The 27,618-nt window shown below is 38.0% G+C and overlaps 1 protein-coding gene across 6 annotated transcripts in view; it reads right to left on the bottom strand.

Moving 5' to 3' along the window:
• cald1a (caldesmon 1a) overlaps nucleotides 1-27,618 on the bottom strand; it is a 65,996-nt gene that overhangs the window by 36,721 nt on the left and 1,657 nt on the right. For 5 of the 6 annotated variants that reach the window (XR_007179790.1, XR_007179792.1, XM_048157144.1 and 2 more), the window contains exon 2: nucleotides 1,548-1,644. Coding sequence is in view for 4 of the 6 variants with exons in the window: in XM_048157144.1 (XP_048013101.1) it covers nucleotides 1,548-1,621 (74 nt within the window). In the remaining 2 variants the exon portion in view is untranslated. Of the gene's footprint in view, nucleotides 1-1,547; nucleotides 1,645-2,116; nucleotides 2,267-27,618 lie in introns of those variants that run through there. The other variant, XM_048157145.1, reaches the window with a different exon arrangement.

The following is a 27,618-nucleotide window of genomic DNA, read 5'->3' as shown; positions in this document are numbered from 1 at the left end:
GTTTCATTAGCTCCAGATGAATATTGTTGGTGTTGCACGGCTTGAATTTTGGCATGGGATTGTGCGTATTGTGCATAATTTGACTAATTCCTGCGTGTCTCTCAGTACTAAATTAAGTTCTTTTTTGCTGATTATTGCACTTAAACAGTCAAATACACACAAAATAATGTCAAAATGCCAGTCTTGGTGAGTATTCACATAATCACAGTCAGTTATGTTTTAAGTGAACGTAAAAAGAAAACGCATGTGTAACAGAATAATGGATCAGTGCGTCAGGTCTTAAAGTGACAGCAGTCTAATATACCTGCTGCCAAATTATGATGTAAATATTAAAAAATATCTATATGGCAATTTTTCCCCATGGTATCGATGTCAAAATTGTGGCCAGTGAAAATTATAAGTGGCTAGTAACTTTGGAAAACCATATTTGGATGCACAAAAATAACAAATTTGCGGGTCACACCATAATAATAACGAATTGTTTGCAATTCAAAATGTTAGTGAGTCTGAACAATATATGAAGATAGAGATTAAAAGAGATTCAAAATAACAAAAAAGCATCATAAAAGTACCATTGAAGCAGTCCATATGACTCCATTTGATAACTTTGATTGAGGAAAAGACTTAAATTTAAGTTGTTATACACAGAAAATTTTCCCCTCCACCACCATCCTCATACTGCATTCATACTTCAGTTTTCAAATTCGGTCTGATGCGATCAGTGCCATCACTGACATCAAATCTGGCATAATATGTCTCAATGCATCTAAATATTTAATAGATAAACCACTTTTTTGTCTCTTTCTCACATAAAGTTATTGTATGGCCTTAGAACACTTGGAACATAGTTTGAATATAGCTATATGGCCTACTTTTATGGTGTTTTTCCTCCTGGACACTAGCTATGTTTCCATCCAACTATTTTAATTCAAAGTTTGGGATATCACATAAAAAAAAAAAAAACTTGATGGAAACACCAAGATGTGCATAAATTATAAAAATGCACATAAACATTTCCCAGGAAGTGATTTTGTCATTTCTCTTGAACACATGGGATGGAAATGGTGCTTTATTCATGAATGTTTTATGCGATATTACAATTTTATGCATTCCAGTGGATGGAAACATAGCTACTGTTTGCTTTCAGCATATGGAAAAGAGCATCAACATTCTTGGTATTTCATGTTCCACGGATAAAAGAGAATCATATAGGAATGGCTTGAGGGTTAGTAAAGGATAACAGAACTTTCGTTTTGGGCAAACTATCCCTTCATTAATAATATCTAATAAAACTGAGCAATGAAGTCCAAAAAAAATTTTGAAAAACACATTAAAAGTCATCTTGCATGATTGCACAAAGACTCATTTGGCCACAGAGCAGTTACACAGTCTGCAAGCTGTCATGATTTTGCAAGGTGAACAATCTTTACCAGCAGTGGCTGTGCAATGAATCTGATGATGTCACCCCATTAACAGCCCTCGGTTTACAGTGCAAAACGGCTGAAGAGTTTGCGAGAAAGAGCGAGCGTTAACGACGCCCACGTTACCTCTCAGCTTCCAGACGCATCTCCTCCCGTTTCTGTCTCCTGAGCTCCCTGCGCCGTTCAAAATCATCATCCATGCTTCAATCCTGAGAGTGTGACCCTGGAAAACAACAGAACATGTGTGTCCTTTAGTCTCATGCATGAACCTTACATAAACTCACAGAATCCCCTCCGTTACTGAATAAGGTTCAGTGTGTCTGGATTCCACAGCTGCTGTGAGTATTTGGTTAACCTTTTCACAAAAATCACGCATTCCCATATGCAAGACATTTACAGTCGATCTTTTCTCAGCCTGACATCAAACAGATCACAAGTTTGTTTTCATAATACCACTTAAAATGGAAATTGTGGGAGAGAGAGAAGAATGAAGAAAAAAAAAAGAGAGAGGGAGAGAGAATGGGTGAGGAAAGGATGTTAGCACAGGATGTCCACTCAGTCAAGCAGAAAGACTCTGACTAAATATACTGCGGGGTACATAACGGAGGAACCGAGCCCACCCAGGAGATATAGAGCTGTTGTCATTAATCTCAGCACTGTGACGCTTCAGACGGACCATTTCGAGACCGTCCTACCTTCACTTCAGTGATGATAACCTCTGGAACATTTTAGCTTTCAAAACATAGCAGAAATTCACTCTCTCTCGTCTCGATAACACTCCAACTCAAAGAGGATTTCAGGCTCTTTCTGTTTCGCTGCAGCTGGGCCAAAGCCGGCCTCTTCCTTTCCCGTTTTTTCACCCTCCCCACTTTCCTCCATTTTTCTCCCTCCCATTATGGTGCAAACTCTCAATCACAGCCGACGGGTCTGCCTCCTCCCTCTCTCCCCCTTTTCCTTTCTCTCTCTCCCATTCCGACACTGTCCCTCTCTCGCTCTTTCCCTTCCCGACTCCCAATTATTGCCAATTCCATTCCTTTCCCTTTTTTTTTCTCTCGTTCCCTCCCTCTCTTTTGTGATCACGGCACCGTTGCTGGTTAGCTGGGATCTGCTCGCGGAAAGCATGCTTAAAAATGCAAACTCTTGCAGACGTTTTGCTTGATATTGTAGATTTTTTTAAAAAAGTAATAGCTAGACTACAAGTTGCTAATAAAAAGTAACCTAACTACATTTACAGGTTTTTTCAAGCTATCACAGAAAAAGTAGAAAATAACTGAAAATCAGTTAACTGGGGTTGGGTTAGGACAACCAGAATCCAAAACTTGTACTATTTACTGTGGGAAATGATCTTTTTTTATTGCACTAAAACTGTAAACAAGAAAAAAATACAGTAGTGAAAAACAGAAAACATTACAGACTGGTTTGAATACAAAAATATTAGTACATATTATTAGTAAAACTGTAACTGAACATTGTTGAAATATTGATTCTATGGAATTTGATCATTTCAATTTCATTGAACTATTTTTTATGCAAAGTAACGTCACTTAGGGTGACAGCATCAAACTGGAATTTACACTAAACACAAGTGGAAATAGCATTTAAACAAATATTTGCAATAAAAGGCGTAAAATGCCACTGTGTCATTTTTTGAATCACTTTATTTACATGAACGACCCAGCAAAAATGCTACTTGTGAGTGTCATAAAACCAACAATTTAGCATTTTTCTTGTGAGAAATGTGGCTTGTTGTTGGAAAGTCAACACTTTTAAGCATAACTTAACTGTCCTGCTACTAAAAAAAGGTTAGCAACATCACTTTTTGTTAGTTCCCCAACACTGCTGGACATAAAAATGCACACACACACACACAAAGTGTGCAAGAAAAGAGAGAGAAAGAGTGTCCCAGACACAAGAGAACAGGAAACACTTCTCCTCCTAAACCCCTCCTCCATATTCACATAACACTGAGAAAGAGAGAGAGAAAAATGGACAAAACAAAAACAACAGCGGGAGAGGGAAAGCAAGGAATGTGAGCGAGAAACGGAGAGCAAGAGATCGAGCCGATCTTCCTTATCAGGCAGAACCGCTGCGCCCGCATTCACAAACCGCAGGAATGTGGTCTATCTTTAGCTGGATCTTCTGTTTGCAGGAGCATGGCTGCTCTTCATATCTGAGCCCTTGAGCAAACAGCACTGACTCAGCTCAATAAAACTGTCACAACTGTGTACGATCAACTCAAATTGAATCACGCTCTCGCAGCGATGACTACACACGCTGACCTCACATACTAAATTTATGATTGAAATTCAGGTTCCGTTTGTGTTTTGGTGGCGTGGTGTGTACTAGCTGACAATAAGGCCCTGTCCTCAGAGAAAGAATGCAGAAACGGATTTGTCTCTTCCTCTTGAGGACCACCCGTGTGTGGCTACAGTTAGCGTACGAGCCTCCTAGGCGTCCGTAGATTCACGTCGTTGCACTTCTTCGCTCTCGAATGTTTCATAACGGGGGTCTGGCTTCCCCCAACGAGCAGGGAGACGCCTCCTGTCTAGAGAGCACGCGTTGTAATGGCTGTAATAACACATTTACCTGGTAAATTACTATGTTCCTCATAAGTACGGTGCTTAACCCTTCATCAAAGCTCATCACAGCAATGACCCATGGGAATGCAGTCTTAGAGCCTCCGTCTGTGATGTTCTCTAGGTCGCGAATGTACACAGGGATGCCTGTGCCAAACCACACGAACGATTCAGCTTTGGCTCTCTTAAACTCTGTGGGGAAAAGGGAGCAGCTAATGAAGAAAACTAAAAACGATGGCAGACGAAAAACTGTCTTTACTGTACTTTACATGGAATTTAATATGGTTTTGCTCAAATGGCTTTTGAAAATATGTCAACGTGAAATGTTTGCAAATGATTTTATTTTCAGATTTTTTAATAAAACAATGAGAAAAAAAAAGAGTTATTGTAAATGTATTCTTTAGACTTTGTCTTTTATCAACTGGACTGTGAAAGGAGTGAGCTTAAAGGTGCCCAAGAATGCTTTTTCACAAGATGTAATATAAGTCTAAGGTGTCCCCTGAATGTGTCTGTGAAGTTTCAGCTCAAAATACCCCATAGATTTTTTTAAATTAATTTTTTTAACTGCCTATTTTGGGGCATCATTAACAATGCACTGATTTACACTCGGTGCCGCCCCCTTAAATCGCGTGCTCCCTGCCACACCAGTCGACTATATTACAGCGCATTTACAAAGTTCACACAGCTAATATAACCCTCAAATGGATCTTTACAAGATGTTCGTCATGCATGCTGTATGCATGCTTCGAATTATGTGAGTAAAGTATTTATTTGGATGTTAAAGTTTTATTCTGAGTGAATTTGAGGCTATGCTCCGTGGCTAACGGCTAATGCTACACTGTTGGAGAGATTTATAAAGTTGTGTTTATGCATTATACAGACTGCAAGTGTTTAAAAAATGAAAACAGCGACGGCTCTTGTCTCCGTGAATACAGTAAGAAACGATGGTAACTTTAACCACATTTAACAGTACATTAGCAACATGCTAACGAAACATTTAGAAAGACAATTTACAAATATCAGTAAAAATGGATTGTGTCAGTTATTATTGCTCCATCTGCCATTTTTTGCTGTTGTTCTTGCTTACCTAGTCTGATGATTCGGCTGTGTGCAGCTCCAGACGTTAATACTGGCTGCCCTTGTGTAATCCCTTTCATAATGTTGGGAACATGGGCTGGCATTATGCAAATATTGGGGCGTACACCCCGACTGTTACGCAACAGTCTGTGTTATGTTGAGATTCGCCTGTTCTTCGGAGGTCATTTAAACAAATGAGATTTATATAAGAAGGAGGAAACAATGGGGTTTGAGACTCACTGTATGTCCTTTCCATGTACTGAACTCTTGTTATTCAACTGCCCAGGAAAATTCAATTTTTGAATCTAGGGCACCTTTAAAGGGTTAGTTTACCCAAAAATTAATTTTTTGCCATTTATTACTCACCCTCATGTCGTTCCAAACCCGTAAGACCTTCGTTCATCTTCGGAACACAAATTAAGATATTTTTGATGAAATCCGAGGTTTTTTTATCCCCCATAGAAAGCAACATAATTGCCACATTCAAGGTCCAGAAAAGTAGTAAAAACATCGTTAAAATAGTCAATGTGACAAAAAGTATTCATAACATTGAACAAGGTTGAACCACTGTAGTCACGTTGACTACTTTAACAATGTCTTTACTACTTTTCTGGACCTTGCATATGGGGGATAAAAATTTTTTTTTTTTTTTTAAATATCTAAATTTGTGAACGAAGGTCTTACGGGTTTGGAACGGCATGAGGGTGAGTCATTAATAACAGCATTTTCATTTTTGGGTGAACTAACCCTTTAAACAAAACAAAACTAAATGAAATAAAAGGGCCTGCTGAATTTTATAACATTTTGACTTAGCGTTTTTAAAATTTGGAATAACATGCACTGATGGATCATTAATGCGTCAAGTAATGTACTGTAGCAGAGTTTCACGGTTTGGAATGTAATCCACCTCTGACCGCAAGCAATTCCTCGTACCCGCTTTGCAGTAAAAAATAATTACAAACTCATTAATGTCAACACACTTAGCCTTAACAATCTACCATTAGTGAGATGCTCGTAGTTCGCTGAGATAAATGTTGAGGTAAAGAGTGTTCTTTATAACCGGAGCCAAAGCTGATGTGATCCACAACCCCGCTGCCAAAAGGATTAAATAACTAAATGTTTGGATCTACCACCCACCGTCTTTTGGACCTCAGCCACTCTGGACAACTTGAGAGAGGCTAAATTTACGGCTCAAGAAGAGAGCGGAGCGTTGCCAACATAAACCATCGCCCTTATTTGCATGTCTGTCAATATAGGTCCATTAACATCGACTGGCTTCGCTATCAGAGTTTATGCTAACACACTCTCCACGGCCGCAGCGGGAGTCTGGCGTAGGAGGAGGATTCAGACCGTCTTCCCTGGCCAAGATTTTAACAAATGGAGGAGCTGTGCAGACATGTTGCATTAAAAAGCGTTTTACTGTAATGTGGTGTATATTTCACCGTAAAACAATGTGGTATTAAGCACCAGATAAAATGGCCTTTTTCCTACAGGAAGAAGTAAAGTAAGTCTATGTGTAACCATCAAAACGTCATGACGTGCACTTATATTGACTGCACTATTAGTTCATAATAGGGAGATGTTTATACTGTGCAGCCAAAGTAAACAAACATATGGGACAATTCCAAATTCATATTAACGTCAACATGAAATGGCTTTCGCAACCCATTCTTTAACATGATGTGAGAAAATAAAAAGTAGTTTAAGTTTTTGGATTTTGAAGTGAGATTGCAAAGAAACACTTTTTCTGTGAAATAACATGCAGTAGCACATAATAAGAAAGTAAATCTGGATTTCGTGTTGACTTTAAGATCACGGTTACATCAACATTTTCAGAAGAAGTCAATGCTAAGGAAAAATGAATCATCAGAAAATGTTTTCAGGCTTGTTAAAAAGTGGGACGTTTTTGAAGGTGTGCGAGCCAGTGAACTGTAGCCAGGTGCAGGATGGTATCCCAGAAATCTGCAGCGTCAGCAGCCTATCAGAGACACACACACACACACACTCACCTGCCACCTCGTTAAAAGACGCTGCAGGTATGCCAGATATGTGCAGCCTGCTTTTCCATCTGGATTCACTGACAGTTGCTCAAAAATGTCAATGAAAACTCAAATCTTTATTTCTTCTTAAAAGACACTAATATACATTCTCATATAGCAAAAACATATAAATACAACATAATAAAGTAATGTATTGATCAGTTTAATCCTCAATATTTCTTCTTGCTCTTAAAGGGATAGTTCACCCAAAAATTAAAATTCTGTCATCAATTGCATGTCGTTCCAAACCAGTAAGACTTTAGTTAATCTTCGGAACACAAATGACGATCTTTTTGATGAAATCCGAGAGCTTTCAGTCCCTCCATTGACAGCTACACAACTACCACTTTGACGCTTCAAAATGTTCATAAAGAGATCGTAAAACTAATCCATATGAATTGAGTGGTTTAGTCCAAATTTTCTGAAGAGACAAGATCGCTTTATATGATGAACAGTTTAAATTCAGGCTTTTATTCACATATAAACATTGATCAACTCACACATCAGTTGTGGTAAACGGAAGCTCAAGCATGTTTGCTTGACGTGCGAGAACCAATGAGGTTCATTCTTGTGTTACGCATCACATTTGAGTTTCCACAAGAGCCAGTGAGGTTCATTCTTGTGTGTTATGCAGCATGTTTGCACTTCCGCAAGAGGTTTGTTCTTGTGCGTGAGGCAGGTTCGGTTGAGCTTTTGTTTATGTTTGCTTAACAATGTTTATATGTGAATAAAAGCCTAAATTAAGTTTGTTCATCACATAAAGTGATCCAGTCTTTTCAGAAAATTCGGACTAAAACATTCAGTTGATTAGGATTAGTTTTATGATCTCTTTATGAACTTTTTGAAGCGTCAAAGTGTCAGTTGCGTAGCTGTCTATGAAGGGACAGAAAGCTCTCAGATTTCATCAAAAAGATCTTCAATTGTGTTCCGAAGACAATGAGGCAACGACATGAGGGTGAGTAATTTTGGGTGAACTATCCCTTTAAAGATCAAACAAATAACCATTGTTAGAAATTCAAACATCCCAGTCACTGAACGGACAAGAACAAACCAAGAGACAGGAGACAAGAGGAGGGAGAATCTAATTCTCATGCCATACTCTGTGAGTGCTGTTCACTCAACAATCCGCAGAGAAATAAAGAGATAAAAGAGGGTGATCTGGGAACGCAGGTCTCTGTGAAATGAACCTGAGCTAGGAGAATGAAATCCACACTGCTGCGCAGTCAGTACACCGCTGTCTTTCTGTCTGCATCAGCGATGACAAACCAGACCCACGGCAGAATTACGGTTGCGTGTGCTTGCTGAGATGCGCAGGAAATTGAGAGCACCAATAAAAGTGACTGGAGGCCAGCCGAAGTTGTCCCATAAAGCCAGTTGAATGATTGGGCGGCACACGACCACAGATCTCAGGACAGTGTCAGGACAGTAATGGCAAGACTCCAGCACCAGGTCTGGTTCATGTACAATATAGCAACTCTATGTGATGGGCCAACAATTCCTATTAACACAGTTGTGTTTATGTGCTGAAGGTCAGACAACTTGCTGTGCTTCGGAGATTTTAAGCCTGGGACACACCAAGTCGCCGTCAAAGAGCTAGTGGCGACGAAAGATGATTGTGTTATCGCCTCTCGTCGGCTGCGTCTCTGCCAAAAAGCTGTGCTTGAACACACCAAAAGGACTAAAAGCGACTGTTATCTAGCTCATGTGTTCTTCTCTAGAGCCAACGTTGTGAAACTAAGCTGACCGACGCTCAAAAATGGCCTGACATTGACTGACGTCGGCTTGGTGTCCCGGCCTTTAGAGGGAAAAATTATGGTTTTAAACAGTTTGCCTAATTTTTTTGTCTTCAAGTCATCAACAGCAAACCGAAAAAGTCTTATTTTCGACAATTATAATGGATATAATTTAGCATTGTCATTAATATTAGTTGACACCTGAGTTTGTTTGTCTTTAAGTGTTGAGAGTTCAAGTGAAATGATACTTTCTCTGATAGAGACCAAATGGCGAATTATTTATAAATGAAATCCAGATGAAACAGAGTGCAAATTATGGGGGATTTGGGGGGTCTGACCTCCTTAATAACAGGTAGACAAAAGTAAGTCAAAACTAAAGATTGCAGGGGTCTTAAAAGTACATATAATTTTTACATATATGCTCAACAGCATTTTCAAACAACATTTAACCACAAAATGTAGATTAAATGTTAGGCAGAATACATACTGGGCCATAAATATATGCTTAAGTCTTACCTAGTAGCAAATTTTAGTTAGTATTATTGCACAACAAATCTTTGTATTGGGTTAATTTGGGTTTTGTAAGACAAACTTTAACAGATTGTAATCTGGAATTATATGGAGATATCTTTAAAAACATCAACCCCCTTCAAAGTCGCTGTATAATTTGCGCAATGATGGTATTGTTAACAAAAGCAGACCAATTATACTCTATGTATGGTGATTTCAAGTATGAAATATCACCCACAAGCAAAAATCAAGAACCTGGGAAAACACCTTGTCGTAAGCAAGGACACCGGCCCTGTCAAGACATTCTTTGCGTTGGTAATACCACCTGAATTTTGATTGACAGTGAGCTGTATTTTGCATAAATGCTGGTTTGATTACTTTGGCAATGTTTGGCTTATTGAAGGTCGATTCCACATAACCGAAAGCTCAGCTTGGACTCTTCGATGCATCAACACATTTACAGCTATAGGCCCTTCGAGAAGAAACAGAAGGAATGAGAGATTAAGTAAGAAAAGACATGGAGAGAGACATAGACAGAGCGAGAAAAAGAGCAGGATGTGCTGCTATAAATCCAGTAGATATTTTGGCAGGAAGAGCAGCAACTGCTTTCATGGCTGTCACTAGGAAAAGAGGCTCTGAGAGAAATGAGGAGAGTGAAGAAAAGTTGGTTGGTACGCAACCTAGGTTTGGAGACATCTGACAGAATTTTTTGCTCATGATGAATCTCACACGAGCGGAATATTTCAAGAGCATGGGTAACCAAAAGTTTTTGCTTTTACATCCGCTGCACGCAAACGCTGAAATGCATGAATTACATCTATATATATACCGTAAATGAAATGTAAGTTGCTTTGAATAAAGCATCTTCCAATAGTCAGCCAGTCATTATTGCAAAATAAACCCTTTCAGGGTGATACCAGACACCTCGGTTTTGTGTCGGGATCCTGATCACCACATCAGGGTAATAACTCGCTGACTGTACATTATCCCTTAGGTTTTTAAAATGGGAGGGATGGGATCAAGAATTTAAGCAAGGGCAAAAATAGGCCTCAGTCATTGAATTTCCACTTGAGGTTGGAAAAGGAGATTCCTGCATTCCCAGACAATGGATCGCATTCCCCGACACGTCTGCATGTCCTCTGAATCATTCTCTGCGAGTTGGTCTACAGTTACCTGCTCAAACACCAAATAGGTCTTAAACCGCTCAATTACCCACAATGCCGTGCAATTACAGGCTCTGGGATAGAGAGCAAATGTCAATAGCTGTCATAAGAAAACATTAATAAACATTGTACTCTTTGATGTATGACCTGAAATGTTTTGGGGAAAATATAGGCTACCGGCCGGGTGTGCAACACATTCACAAATATATGGCATTTCCTCTTTTAAAATTCCCTTAATAATTACATTTTTAACATTATTTTTATTTAGTGCTACCCATGGTGTTTAAAATAGTTTCGTAATTCTATAAAATAGGTATTATAAATACACAGTGTTTATTTTTTCTTTTAAAATAAATAATATGTTTATAGGTCAATGACATGATGTGCAAATTTTTGTGTCCAAGTGCATTATTTCTTTAATAAATTCATGACATATATCACTCTATTCTATTTAAATAATAGATATTATTTTATGTTTTGTTATCTTAAACCCCCAAAATGTCAGGTGGTGCAACTGTCCGAACAAAAGAACAAACTAAGAAAACTATTAAAAAGGGGTTTTAATAATAATAAAAACTAAATACTATGGCATCATTTTAGGTTTGTAACTTTATATATAAACATTTTAAAATGTTAGAAATATCAGTTGTTTTAAAGATGTTGTATATTCTCAAATGTCAGGGTGGCACAACTGCAAACATGGCTCTTTTATTATGAATTGACAAGGCAATGGCAGTAAACATGATAATGCATCATCTGGACCTCAACTGATCCTTGTGGCAGAGTGAAAAGGTTTGTAGATCGCTCTCAAATACTGGTAAAAACTGCTAATTTCAAGTTTTGTTAGGTTGGTACACTTTCCATGTCAGGTGGTACAACTATAGTATATACAGTACAGTCCAAAAGTTTGGAACCACTAAGATTTTTAATGTTTTTAAAAGAAGATTCGTCTGCTCACCAAGGCTACATTTATTTAATTAAAAATACAGTAAAAACAGTAATATTGTGAAATATTATTACAATTTAAAATAACTGTTTTCTATTTGAATATATTTCACAAAGTAATTTATTCCTGTGATGGCAAAGCTGAATTTTCAGCATCATTACTCCAGTCTTCAGTGTCACATGATCCTTCAGAAATCATTCTAATATGCTGATCTGCTGCTCAAGAAACATTTAATGTGTACAATTGTACAAAATATTTGTGTACACTATTCTTTTTCAGGATTATTTGATGAATCGAAAGTTCAAAAGAACAGTGTTTATCTGAAATCTAATCTTTTGTAACATTATAAATGTCTTTACTGCCACTTTTGATTGATTTAATGCATCCTTGCTGAATAAAAGTATTCATTTCTTTAATTTCTTTTCAAAAAAATAAAAATAAAAATTCTTACTGACCCCAAACTTTTGAACGGTAGTGTATAATGCTACAGAAGCTTTGTATTTCAGATAAATGCTGTTCTTTTGAACTTTCTATTCATCAAGGAATCCTGAAAAAAAAAGTACACAACTGTTTTCAACATTGAAAATAATCATAAATTTTTATTGAGCAGCAAATCAGCATATTAGAATGATTTCTGAAGGATCATGTGACACTGAAGACTGGAGTAACGATGCTGAAAATTCAGCTTTGCATCACATGAATAAATTACTTTATTTAAATATATTTTAATATGAATATATTTAAATAGTACACAGTTATTTTAAATTGTAATAATATTTCACAATATTACTGTTTTTACTGTATTTTTAATTAAATAAATGTAGCCTTGGTGAGCAGACGAAACTTCTTTTAAAAACATTAAAAATCTTAGTGGTTCCAAACTTTTGGACTGTACTGTACATACAACTAGTTGGTTGTACCGCCTGACATAAAAACAGTCAAAAAATGAATTTAAACACTTTGAAATGTTATTTAACAACTGCAACTTGTTTAAACAAATTGTTCATGAAAATATGCATTACATTTTTTTAAGCTTTATTTGTCAATGACTCTTATTCACATTTTATTTATTATTTTCTGTTATTAAAAGATCACCATAACAATCACCCTAAATGTTCACTTTTTCTTTCCAACACAAAGAAATGAACAAGAGAAATTCGAGCACATGGGTTTAAGATGTCGGAAAAATGTTTTTTTTTTCCGTTTTTGAATGGGCAATTTTCATAGGCATTAACTCATTAAACCCAGGGCCATTTATTTCCGCACAACAGCAGCTGTGCTTCTGGAAATGCATTTCAGGTGCAGAGAAGCTTTCATGCTATGCATTTTAAAATGCTGATTTTAAATGGTCCTCTCATGCATGTCCAAAGATCGCACCACTATCAGCCAGTATCGGCATGCAAGGTCCTACTAAAAAAAAAAAAAAGGAGAGCAGGAGGGAAAAGGCCAAATTGAGATGCTTGTACGGCATCAAACGTCTGCTGCCTATTGGCTTGGCTCCACATGACCAAATATGGTAGGAAAAAAGCTCTCTTTCCCGTAAGCAACACACACAAAAAAAGAAAAACCCAAGGGTTTCACATGCTGTGTAGACAGATAGAGCCCTCATATTCAAACACACTGACCACAGAGAGAGAGTGAAGGGAACTTCTATCTGCACTCCACAGAGCGAATGATAGCGCTACGTGACGTCTGAGTAGCATCAAACAAATTTACTCACGGAAACAACAAAACATACCTAACGCACTACCTGTCCCAAACCCTCTTCTACACTAGCCTCAACTTTCTGAGAAAAAAATAAATAAAATAAAATAAACAGCGGCACACAAGAAAAAAAGCTTTTCCCTCCCAGCATTTTTTTGTCCAAGATTGAGTGGTTTAGCTTTGAGCTAAGTCTCTTCTTACATAACTGTGAGAGACCAGAGTGGAAAAAAAGATTCTTGTCCCAAATATCCATCGTTTCAGCCACAAAGATGGCCATGACAGAAAACGCCTTGAACCTTTGAAGCAGAACGTATCGCGGTGAGCTTTTGATGTGTGCGTCATGGTCTATGCTGCATGTGATACAAAAGAAATGAAGCAAAACTCATTTAGCTTCCTTATCATGACATGTAAGGTTTTTCATGACCTGTTCAAATCACAAAAGCATGCAACAAGACGCCTGCCAACACTTAAGTGTTTAAGCATTCATTCATCGAGGTTTGGATCTGATGAGCTCAGTGTTATGTCATCTGAGATACCGTTCTATAAAAGCAATTGTGTACATTAGAGTAGGCTAAGCTACATCATATGTTGACGACTGCACGGAAAAATTAACTCATGCTTTACTCATCCTCATATTGTTCAAAACCCCTAGGAACACAAAAAGAGAATTTTTGAAGAAAAATGGCTGCTCTTTTCCCATATATTCCCTGGGTCTGTCAAGATGCAATAAAGACAAACACATCATAAAAGTACCTAAAGATGATCATAAAAGTAGTCCATACATTATTGCAAGTCATATGATAACATTAACAAACACATATTTAATTTGTTATCCACTGATAATCTTCCGTTCCACAGTAGCTATAAACTATTAAAGCTACATAAACAACAAACATATTATGCTGACATCACTGGTCTCACTTTGGTCTCGAGACATCAATTCATTATTTTTTTCTTTATTTGAGAGCTAGAGAGGAAGGGAACTTAAAGGCATAGTTCACCCAAACATTAAAACTTTCAAGCCATCCTAGGTGTATATGACTTTCTTCTTTCTGTCAAACACAATCAGAGTTATAGCCTATTAAAAAATATCCTGGCTTTTCAAAGCTTTATAATCGGAGTAAATAGTAAATGAGATTTTGAAGCCCAAAAAAGTGCATTCATCCATCATCCAGGGGTTATAAAAGGCCTTCTGAAGCGAAGCAATGCATTTTTGTAAGAACAAAATCCATATTTATAACTTTATAGACTATAATCACTAGCTTCTGGTAACGGCCATCCGGGTGTTCACGAGAGAATTGGGTTCTGGCGTATGATGTTGGATGTTGGACGTAGGAGTAGCGTAAGCTTAGGTGAGATATGTAAAGTTCAAACAAATAGGGCTGGGCAAAAAAAAATTTTCGCTTTAAAAATTCTTGTTTTAGACTTCTAATTCATGACCGGAGTTTTGTTTTACTTTATCCTCCGCACTTTCGCGTTCGTCGATACGTCAGAGTCAGGTCAAAGTTCGCTCTTCCAGCAGAATCAACTCGCGTATGGAAGCTAGAGATTTTACTTTACATATTTGTAAATATGGCTATTTTTCTTACAAAAATGCAACACTTTGCTTCAGAAGGCCTTTATTAACCCCCTGGAGCCGTATGGATTACTTTTATGATGTATGGATGCACTTTTTTGGGCTTCAAAATCTCGGTTACTATTCACTCCCATTATAAAGCTCGGAAAAGGCAGAATATTTTTTAAATGTAACTCCGATTGTGTTTGACTGAAAGAAGAAAGTCATACACCTAGGATGGCTTGAGGATGAGTAGCCTAATTTATGGGATAATTTTAATTTTTCGGTTAACTATACCTTTAAGTATTGGTCTCTTCGTCATCAGCTACTGCATGTCTTCAAAAGATATATAAAGAACAAGTCCTACAAACTACTTTGGTTTTTAATGTGCTTTTTAATATTGTGGATAGACTCAATTTGCTTTCATTTTCATAAAGCAGCACGGTTTTTATTTTTTGGGGAGATCTATCCCTTAAAGTTTGTTTCTGCATATACTGTAGACCACCTACTAAACACCAAATTGAGGTATTGAAAACATCAGGCTTTGCTAAATATCAATTACATACTATATTTGACCTAGCATGAGGGCCTCATTTAGGGGAAAGCTGCATTTAGCCGCTCACTTTTTCTCTCACAATTAACATAACCCAGCACAACCTACGCTACACTCTCTCCTGTATACATTACAGCTTGCTGGAACATTTAATGGAACATAAAAATGTATTTCTCATAAAGCTAAGAAGTTCCTGATGTGTCTTGTAAAATGTGTCTATTGAATTTTGCACACAAGAACGGCAACAGAACTGAATGAAAAAATATAGTTAAAACCACCAGAGTGATTTAAGGCTCTGCTCAACATCACTATGGGAGAAATATCTTCCTGTCATGCCTTACATGGTAGCAATGCAAGCCAAAAGCATGACTCGTACACTCAATGTCACAGCTTCCACGCAATGCAACATGCTCCCCTCGTCGTCCGTCCTCAAAAACCAGCTTCTGTCATCTCATTTGTTTATGTCTCCAAAGTCTCTGAACTGTGCGAAAACATTCACTCCCTGAGGAGAGTTATCGGCACGGCTAGTGTCATTTTTCCATCCAGTTTTCCATTCCATCAGTATTAATCTTCCTCAATGTGGCCGTTTTATAGCCCAGAACTCAGACAATGGAATGTGCTCTTCTTTAGTGCACGAGATTTTAAGAGAATTAATTGATGAGAATTTTCTGAAAAATGAAGGGCGTTGCATTCCTCAGGAGAGATAGCAGAAATAAGATTATGCCTCGGGCTGGATGACCTCACTGGCAGGCATTACTTAAGGATGCACCATTCGGGAGTTTGAGAGGAGGAACCGTATGTTGTGAGCAAACCCTCAGAACACAAGCTCTGACGTTTTAACAAATGGTCACTGATGAGTCTCGAGTTCTGTTGCAACATTCAGATGGTAGGGTCAGAATTTGGCATAAACAACATGAAAGCATGGATCCATCCTGCCTAGTATCAACAGTTCAGGCTGCTGGTGGTGGTGTAATGATGCACTTTGGGCCCCTTAGTACCATTTTAGCATTGTTTAAACACCACATCCTGAGTATTGTTGATGACCATGTCCATCCCTTTATGACCACAGTGTAACCCATCTTCCAGCAGGATAACAAAGCTCAAATCATCTCAAACTGGTTTCTTGAACATGACAATGAGTTCACTATACTCAAATGGCCTCCACAGTCACCAGATCTCAATCCAAAAGAGCACCTTTGGGGTGGAACGGGAGATTTGCATCATGTATGTGCAGCCGACAAATCTGCATTGCTTTAACTGCATGAAGCTATCATGTCAATATGGACCAAAATCTTTGAGGAATGCCTGAGCGTGAAGCTCAACTTCCATAGGACTGAATTGAAAATGCTCTCTCTGCTTCACACCAGTGAACACGCACCGTCACTCGTTTCAATCACTCCGGATAGTGCCTGCAGCTTGCCTTGTATTGCGCATAATTGCAGTCATTCTGGCAGGTTTTGCGCTTAAACTGTCTTAAAGCCCCTATCAAACAGCTTGCGAGTACCAAATTGACTTGGTTTTGGTGGCCTTGGTGTTTGTGCTTAAATGGTCAAATACACACAACACTGTCAAAATGCCCATCTTGGCGAATAGGCCTATTCATCGTATGTTGTGTAACAGTATATAGGATCTGCGCACAAGCTCTTAAAGTGACAGCAACCTAATAAACCTGCTGCTGTCTGTCACGTTAATCAAAAAAATAAAAAGACAAAAATAAGGAAATCACTTGCTGCTCTTGTAACTTTTATTGTAAGCATTAATCTGTGTTGAATTTTCACAATGAAGACCATCAAGTGTTGTTGTTTTTTTTTGTGGTTTTTTTACATTTAAAGGTGCTAAAGAGGATGTTTTGCTTTATACATTTTTGCAATATTACTTGAAACTGTCTTTACTAACTGATAAAAGACTATTTATTAAGTGCACTGAAAGGAATAATATTAATATACATCATCTGTGCACGAGGTAGGGCCTTAAAAACATCAGCCAATCGTTTACGCGATGACGCGATGATCGATTGGCCCTCTGGCTTGTCAATCACTGCCGTGACGTTCCTTGTGAGAGACGAGCGCGGCTGCGCGCTCCAGTAACTTTCCACACTCCACAGGCACCGCACGCAATGTTTTTGTCAAGAGACAGGAGTAACAACTGCAGATTATGAGTTACCTGCGGTGAGTCCGACATAATGAATCCACTAACACGATACAGCGAATGCCGGTGGTAAACACTCGTGTTCCAATACTCGTGCACGAGTTTTGGGAGGCGTTCCCTCGAAATTCAAAAACTCAGTAACAGTCTTTGGTTTCTCAGTTGACGAAAAGATCCTCTTTAGCACCTTTAAATACTTTAATTTCTGTAGTGTTTCTTACCTGAATACTACTGTTAGATTCACCTGAAACACTTAAAGCCATGTTTATTTCATTTGTCCCTTTATTTTAATCTGTTTATTTGTGCTATCATTTGCAGTTTGTTTATTTGTTCTTATTTCATTATTGTCTGTTTACTTGTCTTTTTTTGTACATTTAGTTCTGTTTCAAATAAAGCCTAGTGAAAGCTATTGCAGCAAAATTACCCAAATTATCAAAATAAAATAAAAATATCTGTATGGCAGCATACATGACAGTTTTCCCTGTGGTATCGAATATCGATATTTTTCAAGGCATCGTATCGAAGTTAGAAATTCCAGTATCATTACAACACTAATATATATATATATATATATATATATATGTTTGATTTATAATATTAATTAAATAAATATGACCTATAACATATAGGTGCAGACTGCAGAGATATGCATGTTCGCGGTAGAATACGTTGTACTATGTGACTCCTTAGATGACACATTCTTGTGTGTGCAGAACCCCTTCCCGTGCCCCTCTCTTCCAGCTACGCTACCAGATCTTCCCTCTTCTGTGCATATTTCTGCTGGCTGTTATTATTAGCATGGCTCCAGGCCAGCGTTGTCAGGGGCTGAGTGCTGTGTGGCCCCTACAGACACTTAAGACAAGGCAGCTTGAACTGTAAAGACGCAGGTATATCACACATGCACACTGAACCTCAGTCATACCGGCCACGTCGTCGCATATAAAACATTTTGTGGTAAATTTGCCATGGCTATGTTTAGTGCCACAGGGCTGTGCAGTTCGTTGAGGAAAACCTCAAAAAAAAAAAAAAAAAAAAAAAATCTTTCTTTCAATGTGGCTGTAACTGCCAGTTCCAAGAAAAATCTCTCTTTTTCTTTCACTCTCTCTCGAACAAACACACAGTCACTTATATTTACTCGGCTTTGGACGACTTTGTGAGCTTTATGATAAATTCCTCTATTTTAGTCGAGTGAAATATTGCCGCAGTTAAGCCTAGAAATGTTTGAGTGCAAGCGCTCCGTCATGCAGCTCAACTCAATGTACCCTTCCACTCTGCAACAGCGTACAAACCCTTTTAAGGGAAAAAAAGCGCATAAATCATTACCTCAGAGTTCAACATAAAGGACTCCTGCTGCATAATCTTTACATTTACAAGAAAAACACAAATCTCAGGCAAGCATGAAATTGTAAATAATTGAATATTGGAGCTATGGGGCGGTTTCAAGTTGCTGGGTTGAGGGTCCCTCATCATAGCTAATAGGCTAACTGGAAATGAGATTAATTCACAAACCCAAGCATCACTGGAGCCGCTCCAAGATGACGCTGGACTGCAGTCTCGCACACTTTTACACACCTGTGCCGCACACAAGCATACATTCAGAGGGCTGAGATTGGTTGTGTTGACAGAGATCCTGAATGACTCGCTATTGTGTTTCAGAAGTGCCCGGGCGACCGCGACTCAATTCCTGATCATTAAGTCTAACCTGGACTAATGGAGGCCCGTTATTATCCGCGGTGGTCTGGCAGACGCCTGTCACAGACTTGAGTGGCATTGCAGCCACACACACACACCAGACTGTCAGACGTAATTGCAACAAATGCCCATTGTTCTTGTTACTGAGGCCATGTTCGTTTAAGCAAACCTTAATGAGGTCTGCCGGTCTAACATAGACACACACACACACACACACACAACAAGACCTCCATCACATTCATCAAATTCTCTCAAGTATTTCATCACTCAAAAAGACACACAACTGCTTTAACCCACTTTTAAAGAATCCGCCGTGCGTCAGTGATTAACAATAATGAGTCTGTAATTACGGCCGACTCCCTATCAATTTGCATCCCCCATTTTGTTTGCATCAGGCCAGGAAGAAATAAACAAAGGGTACGTTTGCTGCTGCTATTGTTTTGGTCTCAACGTCACCAAATGCTAATTTCCTTCCAATTTGCTTGTTGACTGTGTTCTAGAACATATTGAGGTGTCCTGCTGTAAACTCTCTACACAGGTAGCTGCTTTTTAAGGCAGCATCTTAACTGAAATTGAACCTCATTAGTAGCCAACTCCAATGGAGTTTTATGTTAGTATGTTGCTAAGCTAAAAGCAAACAACATCCATTTTTAATTCACCAATTATTGATATTGATTGAAATGTTTCATCATGCCATCTTAGATGATTTATTAACAGAGCCTGTCGAGTACATTAGGAAATTGCCTTTTTCACAAAGGATATATGCAATTCTGTCAAAAACTGTTTTAGACATTGTGAATGCACCTTTGACACCTTGGAACAGAATAACTGAAATCGAAACACATAAGTGAGCAACTCAGAGCATCACATAAATAGCATTCAAATCACTGCACCCACTTCACCTACTTATATAATGCTCTAGAAGTAGTCTTTTTGTGAAGAAAAAGTAGATACTTTTGAGTGTGCAGAAGAGTAGGCAATTTTGGAACATTTGGAACATGGAACATATTCGCCATGTTAGTAGTTTTTTTAACACTTTTAATTCCTGTTTGTAGTTCTGAACTGAATCCACCTCCAATGCACAATCCATTGTGGGCAATATTAGCTGTTAAAGTGTGCATGGATCTGCACTTTAAATTTCCAAAGATCATTCGAAGACTCATTTCAACATAATACAATTTGAGACACACTAATTCTAATTTCGAATACTATTTAGGATGGATAGTATGCGAATTGAGACACAGCATATTCCAATATGTTAGTATGTTTCTAAGCTAACAAGATACTCATTGTTTTTATAAGTAAAAAAACATCTTTGATGCTCTTTCCCAAGCACCTACACAGATACACACAGGAGCATTTGAAAGTAGGCGTCTATCAGCAGATCCGTCAATCAGCAGATATATTAGGAATAGCCGCCCGCTTTCAAATGCTCCTGTGTGTATCTGTGTAAGCACTCGGCGAAGAGCGTGAATGAAGCGTTGATCATTGTAGCCAATCACAGACATATCTGTTGAGTGCGTGAATACAACGGCCAATCAGAGGTGTTTAAGAATCCGCTCAACATCGTGTGTGCACCTTAAGATGCTGTCTAGGTAGGCAGCTCACTAGGTTTTGGAACAGAGCTATTGTTACACAATTAATGCAAATGACTTCCTGTAAATACAACATACATTTTTATGGGTACCGCCTCTGAATTACATTATGTCCATTCTGAATACATTTACTGACTATTGGGACATGTATCAAATAAATTCCCTGCCTTTTCTCCTCACTTAGAATCACTAGCCCCGCGAAGAACAGCAGGCAATCGCCTCCGCTAGTTTGGACTCCGACTGAAGGGTAATAAAATCTGCTTTAAGAAAGCCAGACCTGAGATGTTTATTAATAGCATGAGCGATTGTAATGGGGAATCATTTATAACACATTTCTTATGAGGTAAGAGTCTCTCGAATGCCAGTTCCTCTCCGTGCAGAGCATTTCTGATTAAAAACTCTCACCATGAGAGCGCATTTCTGCGCCTGACTCACTGCCAGGCAATGAGAAAGGGCCAATCAAGAAATTAACTAATTCCGCAGTGCCTCTCAGCTTACAAAAACAAACCAAGCCAGCCCCTATACCGCAAATTATTGTACAGTTCCACTTATGTAAATGCGTCAGGATGTATTTCATTTAATATGCGCAGGTAAATACACATTCGAAGAGGGAATCCTGAGTGACAGCCACGCCAGCTGCTTTGATCTCTGGCTTTAATCAGCTTTAATTGGCTCTCTCAGAAGGATGCAATGACATGTGAAGTGGAAAGAAAAAGGAGGTGAGGGTGCGTGTGCGCGCTGCAGCCTTGCATTCCTGAGGATTCTTCTGAGGCGAGTGTGCTAGTACGTAAATATGCTTCTGATTAGAAGGAAAGAGTTCACTCCATAAAGACACTCTTAAACAATTACCACTGCTACCATTACCAGGCGCACACATAAAGACTGAGGTCTATTAAAGAATTAACAGACAGAGGCTACGTCTACATTAATCTGGATACATTTGAAAATGACTTTTTCGTTTCAAAATGCTCTTTGTCCACACTAGAGCTTTCAAGGGTTCCACACTGAAATGTCGGAAAACGCTAAAATCATCTTATGTGCATGCATAAAATGTAATAAAAGCTCACCGAGATGATACAGAGAGATAAGACATCACTATTCTTCTGCACAACCATTTTATTGGTAAAATATCTCACCACTAACATATGTCCAGGTCGCACTCAATCACCATTTTATGGTCTAAAATGCAATTGCCCTTGTGTTTTGACACACGACAGAAATTGCAAGTAAATTTCCTGTCATCTTTGCAGGAATGTAATATAAAGATTGTACTAAGTAACATTTATCTTTAGCAAGTGAATAACACATAGCAGGCACTTACCGGTATAAACAGATATCTATCAGTATAATATCCGTCACATAACTAAACATGTGCCATCATTTTCAAATTGTGCAATTGTGCGCATAAGTTTTTAATGTGCATTTTTAGAATGTATGCGCATTTTGGCATTTCCATCCAGCGTTTTTTTATGCGATATCCCAAAATGCACATAAAAATATGGAAACATAGCTAGTGTGGAGAGTGAAGCCGAAACGTAGAGAAAAAGATGCGTTGTCAAATGTAGCCGGATTAGTGTAGACATAGCCAGAGAAAGAAGTCTAACATCGGTATTTGGGGGATTTTGCTTTTTTTTGGGGATCATTTCAACATCATCTGTCAGCTTTTGTCTTTGGCAAACTGTAGGTCATCTGTTACTTGATACCACTCAACTTCATCATGCTAGCAGCAACATTCTCTCACGAGATTGGCTTTTACTTTGACCCAGCTTGGTTTGTGATAAGGATACATGTACGATCTGACCATGTAAGGCTGAAAGAGCACAAAGCGAGTCGGCAAAGAGAAGCGTGCTTGTTTTCTTAGGTCAGGAGGTCAGGAGAGTTTGACTAGCAGCTCGCTAAAGCGCTCCTTACCTCAGCAGAATCGGCATTCGTCAAATCACCGCTCACTGGCTCTCCCTCAACACCTTTATGGGAGTGTTGGCGCATATTCGCCACTACATCAACATGACCTCATGCTGGAGTCAACGTCGATTTTCATGCGTTCTTTCACTTCTGCATCATGCTGACCCTAAATATGTCGCCTAATTCTTCATTTCCCGCTCACTGAGTGATTTCTGATGGAATGCGTTGGACATCTCTTGATTAGTTTTGTTTGTTTAGTGGGCTTTTGGTCGGCCGAGGCAGAGGACAGGGAAAATGGGTTCATTGAGACATTTCCTGTGCATGTTTTTGCAGATAAGAATCAGCTCACAGAAAAAAAAAAAGAGTCTCAGATCGGCTGCATGTTACTAGAATTGTGGTAATTTTGATTGTCATAATCACATGGTCTTTGAAATATATATGACCTGAGATGTAAAAAAGTGGAGGGGGGGGCTCAGCTTTGGTTATGAGTATTTCATATTATTGTCACGGCAGGTCAGGCAAAATCGAGAAGGGTATCAAATTGCAGCACTTTTAGTTTGAAACAAAAACAAAGAAGATACAATGAAGAAGATCACAAGAAAAACATGTGGCAGCATAAACACATGACAAGAACCGAACAAATTGAGGGCTATATGTACAGTACATGGGAAAACACTAGGCAAGGAAAGAGGTAACTAATTACATACAGGTGTGACACGAGGGAAATCAAAAACCAACTAACTAATGAACGCAGACAAAGAAAACTGATCTAGAAACAGTGCAAACCAACCAACAGGATACCAACTCAAACAATGAACAACGACAGAAACAAACCAACTCAAAGTCCCACAGAAAAAGAGACCAAACTAATCATTACCCTGAAATTTATACATAACTTAATAAATTATTTATAGATGCTAGATTGCCGATTACAACGTGCATGTTCATTCAGTTCATTCCTGTAGTTTAAAGGGATGCATGAAGTGAACTGATAACAAGTACACCTTAAATGCAAGTCGCAAAAATCTCCCAAATGTACAGTCCAGTCCAAAAGTTTGGAACCACTAAGATTTTTAATGTTTTTAAAAGAAGTTTCGTCTGCTCACCAAGGCTACATTTATTTAATTAAAAATACAGTAAAAACAGTAATATTGTGAAATATTATTACAATTTAAAATAACTTTTTTCTATTTGAATATATTTCACAAAGTAATTTATTCCTGTGATGCAAAGCTGAATTTTCAGCATCATTACTCCAGTCTTCAGTGTCACATGATCCTTCAGAAATCATTCTAATATGCTGATCTGCTGCTCAAGAAACATTTAATGTGTACAAAATATTTGTGTACAATATTTTTTTTCAGGATTATTTGATGAATGGAAAGTTCAAAAGAACAGTGTTTATCTGAAATCTAATCTTTTGTAACATTATAAATTTCTTTACTGCCAATTTTGATTGATTTAATGCATCCTTGCTGAATAAAAGTATTCATTTCTTTAATTTCTTTTCAAAAAAATAAAAATAAAAATTCTTACTGACCCCAAACTTTTGAACGGTAGTATATAATGCTACAGAAGCTTTGTATTTCAGATAAATGCTGTTCTTTTGAACTTTCTATTCATCAAGGAATCCTGAAAAAAAAAGTACACAACTGTTTTCAACATTGAAAATAATCATAAATGTTTATTGAGCAGCAAATCAGCATATTAGAATGATTTCTGAAGGATCATGTGACACTGAAGACTGGAGTAACGATGCTGAAAATTCAGCTTTGCATCACAGGAATAAATTACTTTGTCAAATATATTTAAATAGTACACAGTTATTTTAAATTGTAATAATATTTCACAATATTACTGTTTTTTACTGTATTTTTAATTAAATAAATGTAGCCTTGGTGAGCAGACGAAACTTCTTTTAAAAACATTAAAAATCTTAGTGGTTCCAAACTTTTGGACTGTACTGTATAAATGTAAATGTCCAACATATTGCTGCTTGGTCTTAAAGGGACAGTTCACCCAAAAATGAGAATTCTATCATCATTTACCCTCATGCAGTTCCACCACACCTGTATGATTTTTTTTCATTCTTCTATATAACACAAAAGAAGATAACTTGAAAAATGGCTTCATTTTTTCTTGGCTATACAATGAAAGTCAATTTTGTTGGGACCAAACTGACATTCAAAAGATCTCTTGTATTTCACAGAAGAAAGAAAGTCAGGTTTGGAACATGGGTGGTTTCAACCCAGCGGTTGGGTCAAATGTTTACCCAACCTGCTGGGTAATTTTATTTAACTCAACAATTGTTTAAAAATGACTTTCTTGTTTGCTTAAAATAAACCCAAAATATGTTGGAAATTAACATTTATTAATATGTTTAGTTGTCATCTTTATTCCCAACTGAGGCTGAAGTTAATATCAGACATAGCAGAGAAGCATAAACGTCCATCAGCCTTCATCGCCCCTGAAAAATCCTGACAAACCAGCGGTCTGATCGAGAGCCTAGTGCACTTAAGATCTCCTCAAAGCCTGAGGCCAGGCACCATTAGACTTTTCCACTGAAACCTGCCGTCTCAATAAAGGACAACAAACAGACCACAAAGTCAAATTACAGCAAAAAAAAAAAATGGAATCCTGCTGCAGAAGGACTTAATGTAAAAGGCGGGAGGAATTTAAGATTTATATATTACTAACAAAACATCTGGGGCACTTATTGCATATTTGCAGGGACCTAAATAAACATCAGCTAAAGTTTCAGACGGCTCTGACTTCACAATGGAGGAATGCCCCCGTTTCACTGCATTTCCCGATCGTCACCACTGGTTTGGAGCTCAGCAGATCCAGCAGTTCTGAGAACGTTGCAGCGTTACACAACTGCGGTTTCTGGATCCATTGCTTTAAAATTACAGGCTATCAGATTCAAAGCAGCAGAGGAATAGCTGAACATATGAAGGGGGAAGGGTTAGAGAGCTGCATCTCCTGAGGTTTCTGCCGCACGTCAATCATACTAACAGAAAGTTAATTGAACATTTTACAAGAATCATCTAAAATAAACATTATTTTAACTCTGCTTTACACAATGACTTTGAGGATGCTTTGTATTGAATGTCTAATAAAAACAGAACGAGAACGCATGTCGCATGGTTATGTGCCTAAATCTTTTTGTGGATAGCATGTATTAATAGGAGTTTCGTATTTAGAAAATTGTTTTGCACATTTAAGGAGAACCTCTATAATGCACGCTTGCAAATTAAATTGTCAGTTCAACTCAATATAATTACATGTTTTTATGCATTTGAGGGATCCAAATAGAGCTTTGGCACATGTAGTGCTCTTGATAAAACAAGGCCGTGAATGTAGACTAAACCAGATAAGAAGCAGAAGGACATCAATCTAGAGGGTCCAAATGCCCAAATAGGGCAGTATGAGACTGCATGCCATGTGACAGCAGAAATGTGTCAGCTATACTTTTTATACCTGCAGTCTGACACCAAAAAGAAAACTATAATCTACTCTACATGCTGTGTTACAGATGGGTGCCAGCTCCATTGATTATAGTGGGTGCGATTTAGTTTTGACGTGACATGCTGCGCACGTCTGGTGAAGACACTTTAGTTATTTACACGTGCCAAACAACATCACAACCTGCCATATTAACATACAGTACAATTCAACTGATGTGCTGTTTTACAACAGTTCAGCTAATCCAACATTACTGATTTTAAATACATGTGTGTTGTATAAATGTAAAGCAGATGTTTCTGCAGTAATGCTAAACTTATTAATTTGTTATGAATAATCCTATGTTAAAAATAAATATATATATATAAATTAGCAAGTAGGGAAAGAAAGAGTGTCAACTGAATACTGTTAATTTGCGAACAAAACAAATGTTGACTTTCCAGCAAAATAACTACATTTTGATAGATAGACTGTTACTATGACATAAATGTACTACTAGCGCAGCATATTCTGCATGCAACCTATCATATACATGCTGCTTGTGTGGATGCAGTCTGTTTTGACCGCAAAAGATGAAGTAATTTTATTGGATGTCATGTCTTTGACCTTTTACAGCATATACCATTTCACAGTTTCACTCTGTTTTCCTGTTTGCACTATTTCCCACCACTAGTTTGCTGTTATGGTTTTTGATTTGAGTCATCACTGTCAGCTGTGTGTCATTAATCAGCTCATTTCACCTCCCTTGTTTCTGTTCACCATGGTTGGGTATCATCAGTGTTATGCGTATGTGTGTGTGTGTGTGTGTGTGTGTGTGTGTGAAACTCACTGATCATTTACACAGCGTTATGACAGTTATTTTAAGGTGGGGTAGAATTAAATGAACGACAAAACATTTTGTTAGCGTTCTTCCTCTGTCACCTCTCATACCCCCAGTTTGAGAAACAGCTAACTAAGTTAAGCTAACTGTTTTCCTAAATGCAGGAAAAGGCTTAAAGTTGTGATGAAATGGAAGCAGCAACAGATCTTTTCTTCTGCTTTGTGATGTACTTCCAAGTAGTGTTGTCAAAAGGCCAAAATGTCTCTGGCCATTGCGTTCACTCGCTCAACAGATATGTCTGTGATTGATCATTGTAGCCGATAGTAGATATATCTGAGTGCGTGAACATGGTGGCCAATCAGAGGTGTTTAAGAATCAAAGCTCAAAATGCTAGGGGGAAATGCTGGTATCGTCACATTTTTTAAATGTTTTAATTTTTGTCAACACTACTTCCAATACTATAGAAATAGAAAAATGTAGGCGGGGACATGGTTCTATGCATCAGTTGTTGATTGGATGTTGGGATGTGGGCGTGGCACTCAAAAATGAAGGCGGATGATTGAACATGTGCTGGTGGCTTTAACATAAATGTGTTTTTTTGGATTACAGTGTCATCCTTTTGGCAGTAGAAAGTGCTCATGACAAGGAATGAAATTTGGTTCTCTCAGATCGCTCTGACTGAGAAGAGTTTTTTTCAACATGTTTTACATGAGTGGACAGCT

Source organism: Megalobrama amblycephala, linkage group LG14 (assembly GCF_018812025.1).
Source record: "Megalobrama amblycephala isolate DHTTF-2021 linkage group LG14, ASM1881202v1, whole genome shotgun sequence".
In the NCBI taxonomy this organism is placed as follows: Eukaryota; Metazoa; Chordata; class Actinopteri; order Cypriniformes; family Xenocyprididae; genus Megalobrama; species Megalobrama amblycephala.
The sequence above is the reverse complement of the archived record's forward strand: the minus strand, read 5'-3'. Positions and strand labels throughout refer to the sequence as shown.